The sequence below is a fragment of the Exophiala oligosperma genome, assembly GCF_000835515.1.
Source record: "Exophiala oligosperma strain CBS 72588 unplaced genomic scaffold supercont1.2, whole genome shotgun sequence".
Taxonomy (NCBI): Eukaryota; Fungi; Ascomycota; class Eurotiomycetes; order Chaetothyriales; family Herpotrichiellaceae; genus Exophiala; species Exophiala oligosperma.
The window spans coordinates 2121624-2140547 of NW_015622819.1; the positions used below are offsets into that span (position 1 = coordinate 2121624).

Sequence of the window (18924 nt, forward strand, 5' to 3'; positions counted from 1 at the left end):
AATCAGGCCTCGCAAGGAAACCAGACACTAACCGCTAATGACCCTTCGAGGCTAAACCGAACCACCCATCATCACCTTTCCGCCAGAAGAGACTTCAACCTCCTGCACTCCCTCTTCGATATCCTCCTCACCTCTCTCGACGCCCAAATCTGGTTATCTCGACGTGGTTCCATCGTCAACCTTTTCTACTGATCCTTGAACACCACTTTTGGCAACTCAAATTGAAAGGGGTGGCGCTGCGCCTCAATGGCGCGACGGCCTCCCAGTTTGATCGAATCTTCTTCAATGGGACAGGAAAACGCATCGAGGAGGTCTTCAAACGAGAGACAAAATCCAAACATCTTCAGTGACGATTACGCCATCGATCCCAGCGACTCCTCACCCGACCTCAGTCCGATCGATTCAATCGACAACCGGCCCGAAGAGCTAAACGTAGACCGCACGAGCAACCCACGAAGTAACCTACGAGAATACCTTCCTCCGAGTCTCCCTTCATATCGTCCCAGTTTGAATTCTTCCTTTCCACTTGACAGAAAACCCGACGCCGAACAACCCGCCGATTCCCATCGTACTACCTCTACCTTGTCCCGGTCGATGGCAGACAATCGACTATCCACATCCTCAAGATTTTCCATACCTCGCAGTCAAAGTCCTTATCGTGGACCTACTGCTCCTAGCCAACCTTATGGCATGTATCCTCAGATGACCCGTGCATCTAGCATCGCGAGTGAATCAACGATAAGACCACTGGAGCGGCCCTTACCCAATGGCGGTCCCGAGCATCCATATGGCATGTACATTCAGAACACGGTACCTGAAGAGGACAATGCAGAGACAAACGTGCCAATGGGCTTCCCGGTGCTTGGTTCGAACTCATCAGGAGACGAGGTGGGCGATATCATAGGCACTGATGGACATGTCGAACAACTACCTCCATACAGTCGGTATGCCGATAATGTCATTGCAAAGGGCGACATGGCGAGACTAGAGCACGAGGCAGTGAGCCCTGGCCAAGAGTCCGGAACGAGTACCCTTGTACCACCCGCAGCTGCCACTTCTGCATCAGATGTCGAACTGACGGCAGTTGGAGCCGGAACTTCTGCAGATGAAGAAGCGCGGAAGGAAGGCTTTGTAAAACAGAAAATGCGGCGAACGTGTTGCGGTTTGCCGTTATGGGCATGGATCATACTGTTTGTGGTTATTGTGCTGGCGGGGGTTTTGGGAGGTGTGATTGGAGGGGTGGTAGGAAATCAGAAAGGGGCTCAACGAGCAGCTGCGTATGTTTGGTCTTAACATGCTTCCCTTCATTCTTGTGAGCTGATATTGACTCAGGTCTGGTGCTAGTGCGACTACGACGGTATGGCTCGATGCCGATCCAGCCTCAACAGGGCCCTCGACGCCCTCTTGCCCGACTGGGCATTGGACGATACCGTTAAACCAAACAGATCAGATCGACACTTGCGTGGTCGACCCTGGACTTCCCGGTGTTTGGGACTGCATGAACAATGCCAAGCTTGGAGTCAGTATTATCGAAACCGACGACGATTCAGGTCCTCCGTTGTCGGTGACCTTTGACGATTATTCCGTTCTTCCACAGCTGTTTAGATACGGCCCACAACCGCCTGATTTCAACGGCAGCTCTTATGGCTTAAAACCATTCATCGACAAGGATGATGATCAACTAGGTGTTGCCTTGTTCTTCAGTACGCTGTTTGATAAGATTGTCATTTGTGAGTACCATACGTGACATCGCACCAGTTTCCGTCTAACTAACATACGCATTCAGTACCTAGCGACGCACTCGACCCTCCGGGCTCTAAAATGAAGAGGTCGGTTCCAATGTCGGAGGTCCTGAAAAGAGGTGGAGGAGACAATAACCCAAATGCCCCCGGCTATGATCCTGACTGGATGGCCACTTATCTTAAGATCGGAGACCAGCCATGGTTTTGTTTTTGGAACTCTACCATCAGTGAAGTTTGGATATTTTTAACTCAGAACATGGATAACCAGAGCGCCGCCACCACAGCTGCTCCATCCAGCATGCCGACAGGTCCCCCGGATGGTTCTGCTTTTTCTGGCTATGCTGGCCACTATTCTCTGCCTAACTCGGAAGCAACACAATCGTACACAGGTCCTGCCAGTCAGACCGGCTCAGCTCCGGCCCAGACAACGTCGGATGGCTATTGGGATGGAATGAGGAGAAGACTCCGACGAAGAGGCGCTTCGACAGATTTTCCCAAGTTGGTCAAAATGGTACAGAAGCGTAAACCTGACAACAACATACAGCCATATTGTCAACAAATGCAAGTTCTCAACAACTGGCAAATTATGCCTATTCCCACGATAGCGACAATTGCAATTGAAGAGAGCGAGTTCGCACCATCATCGACCTCACCAGCGAGATGGGCCATTCGCCGCGGAACAGACGCCACACAACAGCTGAACTCCAATTGCATATGCGAGTGGTTCAGTGTATGAGCTTGCAGCAAGAAACGCAAAAACCCTTCTTTCATTATGTGTTTATGATGTGACGAGTGCGGGCCGTTTTTAAAAAATGTCTACTGTCTGGTGTCGGGGTATCAGGATATCACAGCAACTCTCGGGATCCTGTGGGCGTCTATTGGAATCAATATTGGAAGGTTAAGTTTTGTCCTCAGGGAAAACGGAATTGCAAATAACAACAGATGGAAATTAGCAGTATTGGTAGATATAGGTTCCTTATTTTGGGGCGGGAAGGCTTTGGGTGAATATGCGGTTTGGCAATTTCGCCTGCAGTGATATATATAACAATAGTGGCATTTACGATGCTCAGAGCATCGATTCAATTGACCTTTCCCTTCAAACGATCTCGACATTCTGCAAATTGGGTAGTTTCTGGACTAGCATCAAAATTGCACAAGTTGGTCATGGAGGAAAAGAGCGAGACTACGAGATGATAGCAACTCGTATTGATGTTGAAATGGCGTTGGATGCGATTTTGCATTTAACACTTGCTGAAAAGTTTTTCCCACATGACCTTGATCTCATGCAAATGCGTTTACAGCTGCACATAAGGGACATAGATAGTGAGGCTCTTGTTTACGTCGATGTGGCCGCGCGTCTGCCCGAGTCCGGGGCAACCTTCTTCCTTTTCCAAAGGGCAAAATTGAAATTGCTCTCAGCAAGACTTTCAGCTGTTCGAGCGCGTAGACGCTATTTTTACTGTTGTTCATCCCCCTTTGACATAACCACTTCTGCCGTCAACCGGCACCTAGAGCCCCTAAGCTGAAGAAATCCCACTCGTTGGCGACAACACCGCACGTTCTAGCATATTGACCGCTTTCACTCACAGCTCTACTAGTGATAGCTTGCCTCCTTCACTGTTGCTTCCGATGGTCCTCCTGTTTGCCCCATCCCTCCCTGAAGTGTTATAAGTACATCGACAGTACACACACCTCCCATCGGCTCTTGATCACCCCTTGTTACCGTGAACCTGGATGATTCCTCCGAAGGCCGACTGAGATGGCGATGATGAATCAACCGCGTCGCAAGGCGCTCCTCATCGGTATTAACTACTTTGGCTCAGGACACCAACTGGAAGGCTGTATCGACGACGTGCGCAACGTACAGGAGTTCCTGCTGTCACGCAACTACAGCACTCATCCGAGAGACATGGTCGTCCTCACGGACAATAGTGATCCGAGGGGCCCGTACTTTCCGACAGGCCACAACATCATGGCGGCGATGCGGTGGCTCGTGAGTGAGCCTGGATGTTTGTGCTTTTTACACTACAGTGGACATGGAGGGCAGGTGCCTGATAATGGGGATAGGAGGAGCTCGAGTGGCTTCGATGATACGATTGTCCCGGTGGACTTTGAAAGGAATGGACAGATTCCGAGTGGGGTGTTGCACCGGGAGTTGGTGAGTGGGTTGGCGAACGGCTGTGTTTTGAGTATTGTGTTTGATTGTTGTCACAGGTAAGTTCTAACTGGGTTACTTTTTGCATCATGCTCGGCCGATATGCGCCTGCTGCGAGGAAGGGGGTCAAGAAAAGACTCGAGAGAGAACGGCACGACATGCGGACTCACGGTACTCCGTACTGTCACAAGGAATCCAGTCCGAAAACATTGTTTGGAGCATCACTTTCACAAGATGCCTAGACACGGCATCGAGACCAAGGCATTGGCAGGATACGCTAACGAATCGATAATAGTGGTTCAGCAGTCGAGCTGCCATTCGTGTATAGGACGGATGACGATGGCAACGTCAACTTGATGGACAACTTAAAACAAGGAGCTGAGTTGATCGGGGAGGTAGGTATTGTCCTAGCCCCTGGATTTTGCCCTGGGAACCGGTGAAAGGCACGAAGCAATATAGAACTGACAGTCAACTCAGGCAAGCCACCTGATTCGAGGTGACTTCTCATACGACTCAGAGGGAGAAGCGAGGCATTTGCTGGCGGGAGCCACGAGTTTCTTTCGATCACTGAAGCATGAATACGATGGAGACTATCAAGAAGGCCTACAAGAAAACAACGATTACGACGACTGGGCACGGGAGGGGAAGAGTGTGTTCATGTTCTCGGGGTGTAAAGACGAGCAGACCAGCGCTGATGCATTTATCAATGGGCGACACGTTGGTAAGTTTGCAACAACATGAAGTGGTTCGAGACCACGTTGGATCAATACATTAACGTGTGATCAGGCGCCATGTCCTGGGCGTTCTTGGAGACGATGAAGACTGATTATTATTGGAATATCTCTTACATTCAGGTATGTTGTCGCGATTATTTGAAAGACATGAACTGAAGTGGCCACAGATTCTGCAAAATGCGAGGGCGTTGTTGCAGGAAAACTACTCACAGATACCACAGTTGAGCTGTGGGTTCCAGTTCAATCTGAACAGTCCCTTTAGGATCTGATTGATAACTCAACATGCAAGGGCAAAGAGGACGGCAGGATCGTGAAGATAAAGTCTCTGAGGACGATAGGACGATAGGTCAATTCGACCATTTGGCAGTCATGAACGTATGATCTTCGAGCCTATTATGCTTGATCATGGTAGTTGGGATTATTTATTGAGGTAGTTTGGTCGTCATTGTAGAAGTTGACTGAATCAGACTGAGTGATGCCTGAGACAAGAAAATGACTGGGATGCATCAAGTCAGCACCAAGGAAAGCTCCGTAATCGCAACATGAGGTGTGTTGTCCCTAAAAGGAGGGCATGACAAGCTGATTAGGCTCAAATTATAAGCATCTCGGCTCGCTTACGACGCCCCCGTGTTTGGCCCGCTAAAAATATGGCGAATGATGATCCCTGTGCTTGTTTTTGTTTCGTCACCACCAACCAACCAACCAATTCCTGTTTGTATTCGTACCATCATCCCTGACACCACGTTTTCTTTCGTTACAGTAAAAGTCGAATCTGAATCACTCTGACTCCATCTATCTTGCCGTATCTCCCCTAGAGGATGTATTGCAGACGACGACATCGTAAGGCATCTCAATAACAATTCTACGTCAGCCAAACATGTCGAAAACTAGTCATCACTTTCGCTTGCACGAACCTTTTGAGCATGAAAAATATCAACTAGAGCATGCTACCGCCCCTCTGGGATTCCTCAACCCGACACGAGCTCGCTTTCAACTAGACGGTGCTGTTCCGTCAGACGCGGCCGCTTCCACAGAACCCGGCGACAGTGAAGGAAGCGAAGACATTGGAAAGGAGCGTCATGACCAGCATCAAAAGGACGAGGATGTTCCAGCAGAGAATGTCCGCTTCCTCTGGCGGGCGCGCGACAATCGCAAGGGTCGACACGCCCTCCTTGTTCAGAAGCCACGACCCGGGGAGGAGACGCGGTATTTAACTCCTCGACGAACGACTCATTATAAAGAAGTCTTTAAAAACATCAAATTGACCTTTACGTATTTCCCCGTGTGGGATATCTCGTGGCTTGTGGCGCTCATATTCACCTTGGGGAGTGTGGTTTGGGTTATCAATGTACGCAGTAGAGGAAATCCTCCCACCTGTGATATGTGTACTAATTAGCTTACTACAGGGCTTTTTTGCCTGGCTGCCCCTCGTGGCGCCATCTACCGAATTTCACAATGAGAGCTACATAGGTGGAGGTGTGACTGCATTCATCGGGGCCATTATCTTCTTCGAGACAGGATCCATTCTCCTAATCATCGAAGCCGTCAATTCAAACAACTCAGGCTGTTTCGGTTGGGCAGTCGAACGACTTCTCGAGGACAACCAAGGTGCTTCTGGAAAACCCATGTACCGCTTTCGCGCGAGCCGCCATCATTGTCGACATCATCATCAGAATCGTCGCAATTTCATCGGAAAGCCATCTCGCACTCTCGCCGAGGAGGCACAATTAGCTGCACAAAAGTCCAAGGACGGCCCAAGTTGGCGATGGTTCCCATCATGGCACGACCTCCGTACACACTATATTCACGAGTTGGGCTTCCTTGCAGGAGCAGCTCAACTGTTCGGTGCAACAATCTTTGGAATATCGGGTTTCACTGCGTTACCGGGGATCAACAACCATCTGGAGCCTCAACGCGTCTTGAATGGCGCATACTGGATTCCACAGGTCATTGGCGGCAGTGGGTTCATTGTGAGCAGTTCACTATACATGCTCGAGACGCAACAGAAGTGGTGGAAGCCAGCATTTCATATTCTCGGCTGGCACATCGGATTTTGGAATTTTATTGGAGCCATCGGCTTTACTCTTTGCGGAGCACTTGGAATGGCCTACGGCAATTCTGGAGCACAGTACCAAGCTTCACTATCAACATTCTGGTAAGTACATTTGCTACTCCAGTGAAGCGAGTGCATATCTGACTAACGGCACGGTGCAGGGGATCTTGGGCTTTCTTGATCGGCAGCTATCTGCAGCTCTACGAGAGCTTGGATACACATCCTGTGGAAGAAGTCTCTTCGCAAACCGTTTTTGATACTACAAAGTAAGATGTAACATTAGGCACAGGTCCGGAAGTGGCAGATCTTGGAGCGATAGACGGGCAGGAAAAAGTAATCCCTCATAATCAAATGCTTCACCGTATATTACCCCGGCCCACCACAGAACCAGGAAACGCTCTTCTATTCTTTGTCGCGCGTCGAGTCCGAAAAAAAAAGTGTAGACATCATCGACACTGCTTGCGGCGGTTATATTGGACTTTGAGGTCTATATTTATGGCGAACTTTGTACTGCTCTTTTAAAGTGTGCATTCTCTGCCAGACTCTTGTCGTGTAAACAGGCAGCCCAAATGCATTCTCGTTCAAGAACCCCAGGTCATGCGCAGATGGTTTGAGCAGAGCCGGTTCAGAAGACATCTGCACTGCTTCGCTCGTAGATCAGAATACCCTCCGAAGCCGGTCTCGCACTCTGACATATACCTGCCGTCAAATACACCATCTCCATCTCATGTCTCGACCTTCCGTACTCGGCCGTTATCCCCGGTGCGGCTGCCAAAGCCGCATGCCTTACCTGCGACATCAAGGGACCTCGGAGTGCAGTCTGCTCAGACACAGAGATGGGCATGGGGGTTTTCAAGAGGATACACGAGAGTGACAAAAGCCCAGAAGAAGAAGCCTGAATACTGGATCTCCTTGTTGGAGAGCTTTCTTTCCAAAGACGTGGGCCTCTCTTTCCGGGGCGACGCTCGAACCGACTTCGACGAACGAAAGGACTTTGATGATGTGCTCAAGATCCTACAAGATGCAAAGTCTTTCACAGGAGTTGATCTTCTCGCATTTATGGTTCTTGGTCAAGGTCGACACAAGGCCGTTGTGTGTCTGGTAGAAATCTTGTTGAAGCCAGCGGAGTCACTACCGGGCTCTTCTGTGGAGCAGACGTTGCCTTCTAATATCGCCTGGCCGCAGTTCTCATTCTCAAAACTCGTCAAGCAGCCAATAGAGCTCGATGCGGCCAGTCATGTGAAAAGGCAGTCTATGTCGAATGCTCACCTGAACTGGGACAGCAACGTTGGCGAGACGGGCTATGAAAGAGTCATGCCTCTCCTCTGGCAATCCTTGGCCGAACTTATCATTGCTTCAATTCGACAATCCCCGGAAGATGCCAAACGAATCATGCACACGGTGCTCCTGATCCTCGCCAAAATCCATCATGTTGACTTGATCCCTTCGGCCGTGTACACCTATGCTATGCCAAAGGCACCAACGAATATACAGCAGTCGCCAATATTGAGTCTGTTGAATTCAAGAATTCTCTCTACTCTGTCGGATGCAGTTTGGCAGGCGCAGCAAGAGGATGAACTCGCTCGAGCGGCTGCTGGGGATTCTTCCCGACAAGATCTGACCTACGATGAGGCACTACCGGGCGGCCGCTTTCGCCTCAAGCTCCGGGAACTTGGTCCAGAAGTCTGGATCGAGTTCATTCTCTGGTGTTGTGTTGAAGGAGGGTATCCATCTGCAGGAGCTCGTATCATACGGTCTCTTCATAGAGACACCGAGTACCCCTGGTCTGCAGTACACTGGACAACAAGTGGGCAAAACACGGAAAAATCGACCCCTTCAATCGACTGGGATCGGGTCAGGCGACGGCCAGGTGGAACGGTTGGTGGCTTTGAAGCTTACAGCCGGGAGGACCCTTTTGTTCAAATGCAACCTAGGACAATCAGTGCTGAGGTGGTCCTGGCACTGACCGACTGCCTGATCAACAGTGTCGATTCTTTTAGTTTCCGCTCGACTACTGGCATTGAGAAAAAGATCAGCGATGTCCTCTCCTTCCTTGAACCACATTGTTTGGCACCAGCTTATTTTGACTACCTAGCTGTACGCCTCCTTCAGACGGAGAACTTTGGCTTGAGGACCGGTCCACATGGACTGGAAAACTGGGCGCTGACGGTTTCACATTTGCATTCGCTCCGGACCATGAAAGATCGGCCATTCCAGAAGCCCAGCCTATCGTATGATTACATACTACAGCATACATTGTTCCAAGCAGGCTTTTGGCACCAGGTTTTACAGGCCTACATTGAATCTCACCGTGCGACAAAAGCTGTTGATGTTCTTACTCGCATTCAACAGCTTGTGGATACAAGCAAACTCGAAGCAATCGGCGAGTTCATGTCTGGTGTTGGGCGTTCCCAAGATGGCTTCTTTACATCCAGACCAGCCAAGCGCCATACAGAGTATATCGATTCTCATGGCCAAATTCCCGAATACAAGCTGTTATTGATCATCAACCTGGTGACCAGCGCCAAATTATTTGGCTTGAGTGACTGGCTTCTACACTCTTCAGACGTCGATGGCCCGCTAATACCTGTGGAAGTACGTGGACGTCCATCCATTGCAAGTGGCTTGAGCCGACACGCAATCGCGAAGGACGATTTGTTCTTGTTGAGGTCTGTAATCGAGCAGTCCGCGAGGTCGGACAGGAAACCGACCGTCAACCTACTCAGAGCTCTGGTCAATGCGCAAATCCATTTTTGTGCGTGGGACGACGTCTCATTCCTTCTAAGACAACTCAAATCCTCAGAAACAGGCGGTTACAGCCCGAGTATCGTTGCCAATCTCGCAGCCTCAATCTTGCAGCTCGAGGTTGAGTCGACGATTCAACAAAGAGACGGTGCTACTCAGGACCTTTTGCAGGCTGAGGAGTTATTGGTTGATATATTGTCTGGTCGTTTCAATGGTCCGGCATCTGACTTTACTGTGCTCCAAAGAAAGTTCTTCAGGCAACAAGTCAAATCACTCCTCCATGTGCTACAAGCTATTCCAGACAGCAGCCTCGGAGATCTCGTCGCGCCTTATCTGGACAAGTATCCTGTCGGCAATCTTCCACAATTGACCAGGGCAACTTTCAATGTCATATTTTCTGCGATTGTCGAAGTAAAAGGCGCTTTGGAAGGTCGACGGATATGGGAGATATTTTGCACACCTAATGGTTGGGTGTCGCCCAGCAATGACAATACGAAGGATCATGTTCAACCTTCCGAGTTCGAAGATAGCGCAGAGCCAGCTGAACTATCATCGACTCTATCCACCAACTCCCCGGCCGACGACTGGTCTGGACTACCTCTGTCGACGTCCGACGAGGTCCCACGTGACGAGACTATTGAGGTTGACTCTGGCTTTAGCGATCCTCAAGCGGGCCAGCAAAATGCAGAATTGTCATTGCCAACAGGCTTAGGAATTGAGAACGACAGGAGCGAGGTTCCATTTGTGTCTTCTGGGAACGACGCCACATCGGCGAGTGGATTCCAAACCAATCCGGTCGTTGTACCTGATTTGCATACTCTGCAGATCTTAGTGAACGCAGCGCTAGCAGAAAAGGAGGCCGAGCATGAACTTTCCAGCGAAACACGCACCGAGCTTGACGACCTCCTTGCATGGGCCACGGCGTTGGCGAAAAGTTGGGGTTTGTCATCAGATGACATTGAAACAGAATTGAATATTCCTGTGGCCTTCCATTCCTGGTTACTTTCGCCGTACCCAGGCCTCAACAAGAAGCGACAGCGCTTTATGGACAGGCATGGAGCACTGAATGTTTCTGACTATTTCAGGAGAGGGCTACTGGTCCCCAGATCACCTTCGGTTAGGTATGGATCAATGAAGTCAGGAAATGTACGAGGACCATCAACGTCCAAGGTTGAAGGAACATGATTTTGGCCCTCCAACGATGACTTGTTGTATTATACTATGTGTATGTGTATGTTTATATATATCTAGCGATGAATATGTCATACGACAAGGGCTTGATTGCAAAGAGGTGTACTGCGTACGGAGTTGTTGCTTGGTTTTCGTACGAGCTCGAGTATTTGTGGCCATTTTTTAACAAGGCGAAGTCGGAGAATCCAGGATTGGGAGATCAACCATTGTTGATACGTACGGAGTACCTACCTAATGTCTTTAAAGGAGCTTGAAGGGATGGAATTGCTCTGTACGGTACGGAGGGCCAGAACCATCTACAGTACTACATCTCCATCTCATCTCCAAGGGACTTGTATATTTTGGTGGCGGAGGATAGACGCCACGACCACCAACGGCTTACCTAGTCCGTACTTGGTACCACTTTTGACCCCAAACTGTGCGTCGAATTGTACACTACACGAGTGCGAGTACCCAGGTAGGAACTATTAGCATGCGTTGGCTTGGGGAGGCCTGACTCTTTGACTCGCTAATCTTCTGATTTTCTTGACTTGAGGGGTAAGTCTGGGCTTGGGTTACAGTATGTTGATTGACGTTTTGCTAAATCCAAGGAGTCGTGTGTGTATACAGACCACTCGCCCCTCCCATGGTGTCCGGACGGCAAGTCCTGTAAGTGATACTGGTTTCAAGACTTCACTTTGACTGTGGTCATACGAACGTTGATCTCATCAAGAGAGAGAGAAAGACGGAACAATACCCCTACCATCACCATCAGTTTCCAGTTCATGGCATCATCTACTACGGTCACAACCAGTACAAGCAAAATGCCACCGATAATACTTTTCAACTCTAGTACGACGGTCATAGGTCGACGTCTGGACTGGTACCTCACCATCCGTGGTGTCCCGTTTTACCTCTGTCAGGTCGACAACGTGATGCCACGTCCGGTCCTCGGACGGTTGGGGGTGAGGTACCGTCGAATACCGATCCTGGCCGTCGGTCGTGACGTGTATTGCGATTCGCGATGCATCATACGAATGTTGGAAGAGAGATACACCGGTACCGCCGGTACCACCATTCCACGGCTAGGGGCAGATCCGACGGCACACCCTTACGAAGCCGCGATCGAACGAGTTCTGGAAACTTGGGCGTTGGAGGTTTTGTTCTTGAGGACAGGCTCGCTGGTCACCTACGATTATTTTGTCGCTCAAAGTCGAGAGTTCATCGAGGATCGAAAACAGCTCACCGGGTGGACGACCACGAAAGAAGGCATGGCTGGAAAAATCCCAGATGCTCAGACGTCAACCAGAATCACACTCGAGATTTTGGACGGTATGTTGAGTGACGGTAGACAGTTTTTGGGGACCGTTGACGACCGACAGAGGCCCGGCCTGGCTGATGTACATGTCGGTTGGGTATTCGATTGGTTGTACAGAGGTCAAGGAAAAGGTAGTATGAAGAATGCTTACCCAGAATTGTTGGATCAAAATCAAAATGCTAGGGTCGTGGCTTGGGTCAAGAGGATCAATGAGGCTGTTGAAGATAAAAAGAAACAAAAGACAACAAGTCATCCGGACAACTCCTCATCGGGTCGTTTTCCTCTGTATCCGATACGTAAAATTGACGAGGACCAAGCAGTCAAAATGATCGAAGAGGCTGAGTTTTGGGAAGAAGAAACCCTACAAATGGTTCGGTGGGATCCTACAAATCTCCAAAACGAAAAAGGTGTCGAGGTCGATCTTTACACGACCGACTTACCTAGTGGGTTCCAGAACAAGGATACTGGAGAGTTGGTGGGACTGACGGCCGAAAAGGTCACCATCGTGACGAAAACAAAAAACGGAGTCAGTGTTCGCATCCACTATCCTCGAAGTAACGTCAAGGTCGCAAGGGCGAAGAGTATGTTGTGAAATCAGGCCGAGAAGAAACGAATTCTATACCTCTCAAGTAAATCTATATATAACTCATTATTATGTCGAGGTCAAGACTCAACCCCCACTGACGCAAACGCACTTTTCTGGATCTTCTCCCCTGGATTCCACCTTTGCCATCCTTTCCGGATGATAATTGTCCTCGTCCTTGCCCAGAAACAGGACGTCCTTTCTCCAAACGGCGCGCACGTGGTGGTACAAAACGAATAGGTAGGTCAGGGCCAAACAAATCGTCATGGCCGACCCGACCCACAGTACCCCTTGACTTTTCAGGCTTCGGCCGATGTTGATGGTGGCCAGGGCGAAGCCGGTGTTGGGGAAGACAAAGGCCCACCAGTTGAGATGGAACCTGAACTTGCCCCTGGCGGCGACGCAACTGATGACGCCGAGGCAGAAGAACCAGAACGAAAGGCTCCACACGAACACGGCGACCATGAGGGACAGCACCTGCACGATCTGCGCGGTGACGGCGTCCGGGCCGAAATAGTCGTAGCCGGCGGCGGCCGGGTAGTGCCTGGCCAGCTCGATGATGGCGAGGGCCGTGAAACTGGGGGGGCCGACGGCGATGAACATGGCGGGGCGGCTCGCGGGAGAAGGCAACCCGTACATGATCATGCGGCGCACGTAGCTGGCGTACATGCCCATGGACACGAGCATCCCGAGACCTTGGGCCGTCAGCCCTCCAAAGAGCATCGGCATGGCGTACTTGGCCGGTTGGGTGGGGATGCCGGCGCTGGCGATGGTGCCGCACAGCATGAAGGGGAACATGGGCAGATCCCAGGCCGGGGTCATGTCTTGGATGCGCAGGCGAGGGTTGGTGAAGAGGACGAGGTAGGCGCACACGGCGATCACGTAGGTGGTGGCAAAGTACGTCCAGAAGAGGACGCGGTAGGTGGTGACGAGCCACGGTCCGCAGGAAGGGATGGCGTAGTGCGCCAGGCAGGTGATGATGCTCGCCAGGCTGAGGAAGGATGTGCCGAAGAAGAGAGACTCTGTGGGATGGGCCAGACTGGCTTTTAAAGTGCCGGGCCAGTGGATGAAGCGGTACGTGATTGACCCGGCGATCAGGGTGAAGATGACCAGGTCGAAGATGAAGAGGATCTTGCCGATGGTGAGGAGACCGGTGAACGAGTGAGGTTGATTATCCGGGGCGACGAGAAGGGCGAGACCGCCTGTCGCCATGGGGAATGTGAACCATGCCTGTATATGGAGGGTGAGTAAGTGAAGCCCAAGGAAATACGCGTTGAGGGAGAGGATGGAAGACGGACCCATGTTAGATGTTTGAGGCGTGCAAGGCCTTGTTCGGACGTTGGCACGTTACGATTCTCTTTGGGATCGAACATGTCATCGTTGGAATTGGAATTAGACGCTTCGGCTTCGACGCTTCTGTTGGTGGTGATGACATGGATCATTGGTGCTTTGATTGTAGATGTTGAGAGAAAAAGAATTGAATGGTGATCGGTCGACTTGACTTGATGTGCACATGTGGTGGTGTTGAGGTGAAAGACCCTGTAGACATGGTTTCAGATCAAAGAAGCGTTTGTTCTCAGTCCATTTTTCGGTGTCAATTATTCAAAAGAGAAAACCAGTCTTTCATTTATGCCTGTACTCCGTAGTTCCGTGACGATTCCGAGCAACTCTTATCTTTTTTGTAGTGTTACTATTGTTACATGTGAAAACATGTGATGTTTTGAAACAGCGGAGGCTAGCGAGACCCATTGAACAGTGCACATTCAATACATCAGGTAAGGTAAAACGTTCGAGTTGGGCACTGGTCTTGGCCCCCCAATCACCAATGTCACAACCTCGCTAGGCATCATCCAAGTGCCCAATGGTGGCAACGGGGGCTTGTTATAGGGGGCCGCCAAGGGGAATCTTCTAGGCCTCTTCTTGCCTAGAACTCTGAGCTATTTCGGCTCACTTCCTCCGAATTGTTCCTGAATCCTTCACAGCCACCCGATACTTGTACAAATCAGGCACTTCTAAACAAACAGCCAAATACTTTTTTTTTCTCACCTCGAGTTTGGTGATTGTCTCGAGAATCACCATCTTTAATCATCACGTTTTTCCTTGTATAGCCACAAGGAATCATTTTCTGAACCACAATGTATGACGGTGACATTGACACCTCTGTCCTTATCCGTGAGTGGTTTGCATGGCGCCCATACAGTATGTTTGAGCCCTTGAACCGGTGAGAGTGCTTTTAGTAGTGGTAAGTACACGTTATCTACCTGCAAGTTTCCCATCCAAGGCAAGTACATGTTCGATTGTTCTGTCCGAAGTAATCAGAGAGGCTCTCAATGGTTTCTCACAAGAGCAAACCCAGTCCCTGAGCCATTGTGCTCGTGCAATGGATCCCCCTTTACGGAGCACATCATGAGAATCTGCGCATTGTTCCTTCTCAGTGTTGACACTGTCCGTTCGTTTATTCGTTTGTCTTCTTCACAAAGAGGGGACTTCCCCATCGCCATCTCACGCTTATTGTCGTCCGACTCGCCTGCCTACAAGAGCCACATCCACGTGCACAATGGCGGCAGCAACATACTCTCACGAAAAGTACATGGCCTTGAAAGACCTCAAAACGTAAGTACGCCATTCTGTCCCAGTGGGAAAACAAGAAACGTTGCTCTGAACCCCAAGTACAGTGCCCATGAAATATTCATTGCCCTTGCAGGCCACGAATTCGTCCAAACAATCGCCAAACCACTCCTCCAGCAGACCAGATGCCATCAGACCTGGGGTGTCACGTTGCTCTACCGTGCGTACGACCTTTCACCAACTGAAACACTTGTCAAGTGCGCCGACGCCGCCACACCGTACCAAATACTCCACAAAAAGGACGATGACCCTTCGATTGATCTCAAAATCCGCAAAAGGATGCTCGCTACTGATCTCATGGGCCAGCCAGGCATCTACGTGCCTGTGGAATTCGAGGTCTACCAAGAACAACACGAGTCGATTGACAACAGGACCGAGACGCCGGATACTCTTACCACCTCCACATTTCAGGACGAATTCGCACGCGAGACCTGTTTGGCTGGTTTGGACGGGGTCTTGGGCCTTGCTACGTGGCCGCACACTCCTGTCAGACCTGACTTCGTGGTACAGTTGGAGCGCATCGAAGATCAGGCCGTAGTGTACTATGACCACGGTGAGTTTGGTTTTGAGAGCCTCGTGGATGCTGTGCAGACTGGATGGTTTTGGTGGAATAGGGACCCCGACGCGATGGAGGCCAAGGTTTGGACGGCGGACAGACGAGTCAAAAAGCGAAAGTACACGTGAGGTTCACGGGAGGACGATCATGTACAAGGTCTCCTTGGGAGATGCTTGCTATCGAAACGATGGAGAGTCCATCCTCGCCCATACACGAATGTGGAGGAAACAGAGCATATCACGGGTAACTAATACAGGAAAACGAGACAAGATCCTACAGGTATCGACCAGAAACCCATGTCCCATTACTTCTTCTGGCTCCTTGTCCGCGACCCAACACCCTCGGTGGACCGAGGTGTAGGGTCCTTTTTGGACTTTGAAGCCGCACCCTCCCCTTTCTTGGGCCGTCCAGCCTTTGTCTTGTCACCGTCATCCTTCTTCTGTTTCTTTGCGGCATTATCTGTCTTGCCGCCGGGCCGGACAGTCTTGCCCTCGGCGTTCTCATCAAGACCGCCGTCCTTGTTTTTGTTCTTGTTGTCGCCGTTCTTTTCGGCCTCGTCGTGTTTCCTCTTGTCTCCGGCCTTTTTGTCCTTGTCCTCGTCTTTGCCGCCGCCGCCGCCGCCGGCACCACCGCCTGACCCGTTCGCCTTGGATTCGACATTCAGTTCGGACGCCTTCTTGACCACGTTATTTCCCGATCGCTCGACCTTGACAGCCGGGTTGTTTGGTTCCGCATTCTTCTTGATCTTGTTGCCACGCTTGGACGTGATGGAGACCTCTCCTTCGTGTTTCTTCTCGGCTACTGTGCCTCCTGGTGCGCCTCCACCCCAGTTCCATGAGACTACGACAGAGTGTTGTGTCAGCGAATTGGGGGTTCTTGTCATGCATTTGGTCATCAATCCAAGAGGGCTGGAAACCCGTTCACGATGCGCTCTACCGGACACTTCACATTACATTCAACGCCGACACACTCAGCATCAAGCATTTACAGCAAGGCATCTCTGCTGTGTGGACGAAGGCAATTCTCGTCTGTGTACGGTCGAAAAACGCGTAGGGAATCACACGTACCTTTGTCTCCTTTCTCGGGTTCATCAGAAGGCATAACTTCCGAGTGACGTCAGCGAGTCGATTGGCTTGTCTCAGTCGCAAGTCGGGACGAAGAAACTCGAATTATGGCCTTCGCAACAGCAATGGGATCAGAATAATGACAAGAGTACTCAAAGTATTTACTTGATAGGAGAGAAGAAAGGGGGAATTCAAGAAGAAAAAAAAAGAAGAACAAATAGAGAGGGAAAAAAAAACAGGGAAGCTCGAGGGAAGCATGTCTCGCGCGCCCGCGCCAGCGCCTGTGATGCGTACACCCAGTGTTTTTGCACCCATGCCAGGGCAATGGTTGCTGTGAGGTTGCCGCCCCAGCCTCCCTCCCCCCTCCCCGTAAAATCCACCTCGAAGCTAGCTACCAGGAGGAGAAAGGAGAGATGAGGCAAAAGCCTAAAATAAAATCAAGCATATTACGGAGTAGATTTGGTGCGAAAGGACATTTTCAATTTCCTAGCCGATGATGACGTAGAGGAGGCAGCAGATGGTTGTTATGTTGCATTACGCTATTCCCGTATCCCCTACCGTATAGCAATACCACATCCAGCCCCCAAATGACTTGCACTCACAACAAATGCTTACAACTTCAAGTTCGTGTTGCATGTTATATCCGTAATCCAGCAAGATATTTAGGCACGTCAACTTTCACATGTTGCTATACTCTACGGAGTATGACATTTCGATGTCATGGAGAGTTGTGCAACGGGAAGTACAAGTCAATGCTTCTGGAAGGACGGGCCTTTTAGCAGCCATGAGATTCACCATGTGGAGCCCACAATGGTACCTGATCATTCTTCTACATGAAATCCGCCGCTATCAACACAACGTCGTCGTGGTGAAACGACACCATGGGTACATTGATCAGTTGGGACCACCGGCAACACGGCTGCTTCCGTCCTCGGGACCTGGAAGACCCTCCTCGTCTCCTGGCTCACGATAGTTCTTGGTAGCACCACGAGTACGTTCGTCGACGATGTTACCTTGGTCGATGGCATCGGTATCGTCACGGGCTACAGTTAAACGTTAGCCCACAGTTCCGACGAGTGCTTGGAAACAACTAACCTAATTGCTCGTCCGAATCGGCATTGTTGGGGTCGATTGGATCTTCGACAGGAGCTTCATCATTCTGAACCGGGATGTGGCTTTGTCCAGTTCGTGACTTGTAATCATTTTGGGTAGTGTCTGCACCGCTGGCACCTTCGATGCTGTCAGCGCCGGGCGTATAGTCGTCTTGTGGGGCGGACATGGTGATTGCTTATAATTGAATGAGCCGTTACCTAGAGGATGTTTTGTAATAGTGATCCGAATGGAAGGAGAGACAAAAGCACTGTTCTTAGAAACCGAGGGCTGGCATGTTTATATAGCTTATGTCGCACCCTGGTCATGCTTCCTCGAGCATGGCATGATAGCGGTACAACACCTCGCAGTGCAAGAGGTGTCGTCATGAAAGCACGAATCCGTCAGATACAGCATACCAGCATGCTTGTCTTCTCTTGAAATCATCGCTGGCCCCTTCATACGGGGTGGTGACGAAACGATAAGCGCGCATTATCAGTCGGGCTCTGGGGGGGACAGAAAGACTCCATTCAAGGGACAAGGACGGTCAAATGGTTTGCAGTGGATCGATCTCTGGTGACAACACAGGAATTTACCGGGATGGGCACCAGGAAGACGTAGGGAAGCGCAAGGCTGCACTGTGCTAAGGACCTGTCGACTTGAAATCTAAGACGTCAGTACTTGCATCACTCGATTGACTCACCAATATAGAGGCATACTCCTCCTCCACTGTGGATTGAAGATCTCGCATCCGCAATGTAGTCATGCAAGCACTGTAGATATCCGTGAAATCGAGATTAGTAGGATGATCAGGAACACGATCCACGGAAGAGTGACCCGGTGCTTTGTGGACGCGTTGAAGCCCATTTGGCTGAGACTCAGTTTGCGACCCAAGTTACCGTGGCAAACTACTCGTACGCCGACAAGAAATGTCAGAGAGAGTAATCAACCGCATCTCACAAGGCTCGAGGTGAAGCGCGGTAGACTCGTATGAGTACCCTTAGTTTGTGTAGCGTGTAGTGAGAGTGGGAGGAGGATAAATACTTTGGCACTGGTGTAATAGGAAGGAAGCAGTTGGTGTTCTGTT

General features: G+C 50.4%; 9 protein-coding genes across 10 annotated transcripts; 6 read left to right on the forward strand and 3 right to left on the reverse strand.

The window, feature by feature from the left end:
* The first annotated feature begins 44 nt into the window (after positions 1-44).
* Positions 45-2846, forward strand: PV06_02208. Of its 2 annotated transcripts, none has more exons than XM_016402859.1 (3): positions 45-1277; positions 1333-1730; positions 1787-2846. In XM_016402859.1, the coding sequence occupies exons 1-3, from the start codon at positions 247-249 to the stop codon at positions 2476-2478; spliced, it is 2121 nt and encodes a 706-aa protein (XP_016266756.1). In that variant the 5' UTR covers positions 45-246; the 3' UTR covers positions 2479-2846. The 2 variants fall into 2 exon arrangements, with proteins under 2 accessions (XP_016266756.1, XP_016266757.1); XM_016402860.1 differs by having other exon boundaries at positions 1345-1730.
* A 349-nt stretch (positions 2847-3195) lies between these two features.
* Positions 3196-5147, forward strand: PV06_02209 (uncharacterized protein). The gene is made up of 5 exons (XM_016402861.1): positions 3196-3956; positions 4193-4292; positions 4375-4618; positions 4684-4751; positions 4799-5147. Exons 1-5 carry the CDS (start codon positions 3502-3504, stop codon positions 4898-4900), a joined length of 969 nt encoding a protein of 322 aa, XP_016266758.1. The 5' UTR covers positions 3196-3501; the 3' UTR covers positions 4901-5147.
* A 207-nt stretch (positions 5148-5354) lies between these two features.
* PV06_02210 (uncharacterized protein) lies at positions 5355-7098 on the forward strand. The gene is made up of 3 exons (XM_016402862.1): positions 5355-5979; positions 6038-6786; positions 6846-7098. Exons 1-3 carry the CDS (start codon positions 5509-5511, stop codon positions 6952-6954), a joined length of 1329 nt encoding a protein of 442 aa, XP_016266759.1. The 5' UTR covers positions 5355-5508; the 3' UTR covers positions 6955-7098.
* Positions 7099-7281: 183 nt separating this feature from the next.
* PV06_02211 (uncharacterized protein) lies at positions 7282-10614 on the forward strand (the record flags this gene model as incomplete). Its single annotated transcript, XM_016402863.1, has 1 exon — positions 7282-10614. One exon carries the CDS (start codon positions 7282-7284, stop codon positions 10612-10614), a length of 3333 nt encoding a protein of 1110 aa, XP_016266760.1.
* Positions 10586-14335, reverse strand: PV06_02212 (uncharacterized protein). Its single transcript, XM_016402864.1, has 2 exons — positions 13799-14335; positions 10586-13730 (listed from the first exon to the last, which is right to left on the reverse strand). Exons 1-2 carry the CDS (start codon positions 13940-13942, stop codon positions 12588-12590), a joined length of 1287 nt encoding a protein of 428 aa, XP_016266761.1. The 5' UTR covers positions 13943-14335; the 3' UTR covers positions 10586-12587.
* Positions 11424-12509, forward strand: PV06_02213 (uncharacterized protein; the record flags this gene model as incomplete). The annotated part of the gene is made up of 1 exon (XM_016402865.1): positions 11424-12509. The coding sequence occupies one exon, from the start codon at positions 11424-11426 to the stop codon at positions 12507-12509; it is 1086 nt and encodes a 361-aa protein (XP_016266762.1).
* A 213-nt stretch (positions 14336-14548) lies between the features above and the next one.
* On the forward strand, positions 14549-16180 carry PV06_02214 (uncharacterized protein). The gene has a single exon (XM_016402866.1). It carries the CDS (start codon positions 14790-14792, stop codon positions 15810-15812), a length of 1023 nt encoding a protein of 340 aa, XP_016266763.1. The 5' UTR covers positions 14549-14789; the 3' UTR covers positions 15813-16180.
* PV06_02215 (uncharacterized protein) lies at positions 15814-17164 on the reverse strand. The gene is made up of 2 exons (XM_016402867.1): positions 16752-17164; positions 15814-16524 (listed from the first exon to the last, which is right to left on the reverse strand). Exons 1-2 carry the CDS (start codon positions 16783-16785, stop codon positions 15989-15991), a joined length of 570 nt encoding a protein of 189 aa, XP_016266764.1. The 5' UTR covers positions 16786-17164; the 3' UTR covers positions 15814-15988.
* A 385-nt stretch (positions 17165-17549) lies between these two features.
* Positions 17550-18841, reverse strand: PV06_02216 (uncharacterized protein). The gene is made up of 3 exons (XM_016402868.1): positions 18557-18841; positions 17844-18503; positions 17550-17791 (listed from the first exon to the last, which is right to left on the reverse strand). The coding sequence occupies exons 2-3, from the start codon at positions 18025-18027 to the stop codon at positions 17643-17645; spliced, it is 333 nt and encodes a 110-aa protein (XP_016266765.1). The 5' UTR covers positions 18028-18503; positions 18557-18841; the 3' UTR covers positions 17550-17642.
* Positions 18842-18924: the final 83 nt, after the last annotated feature.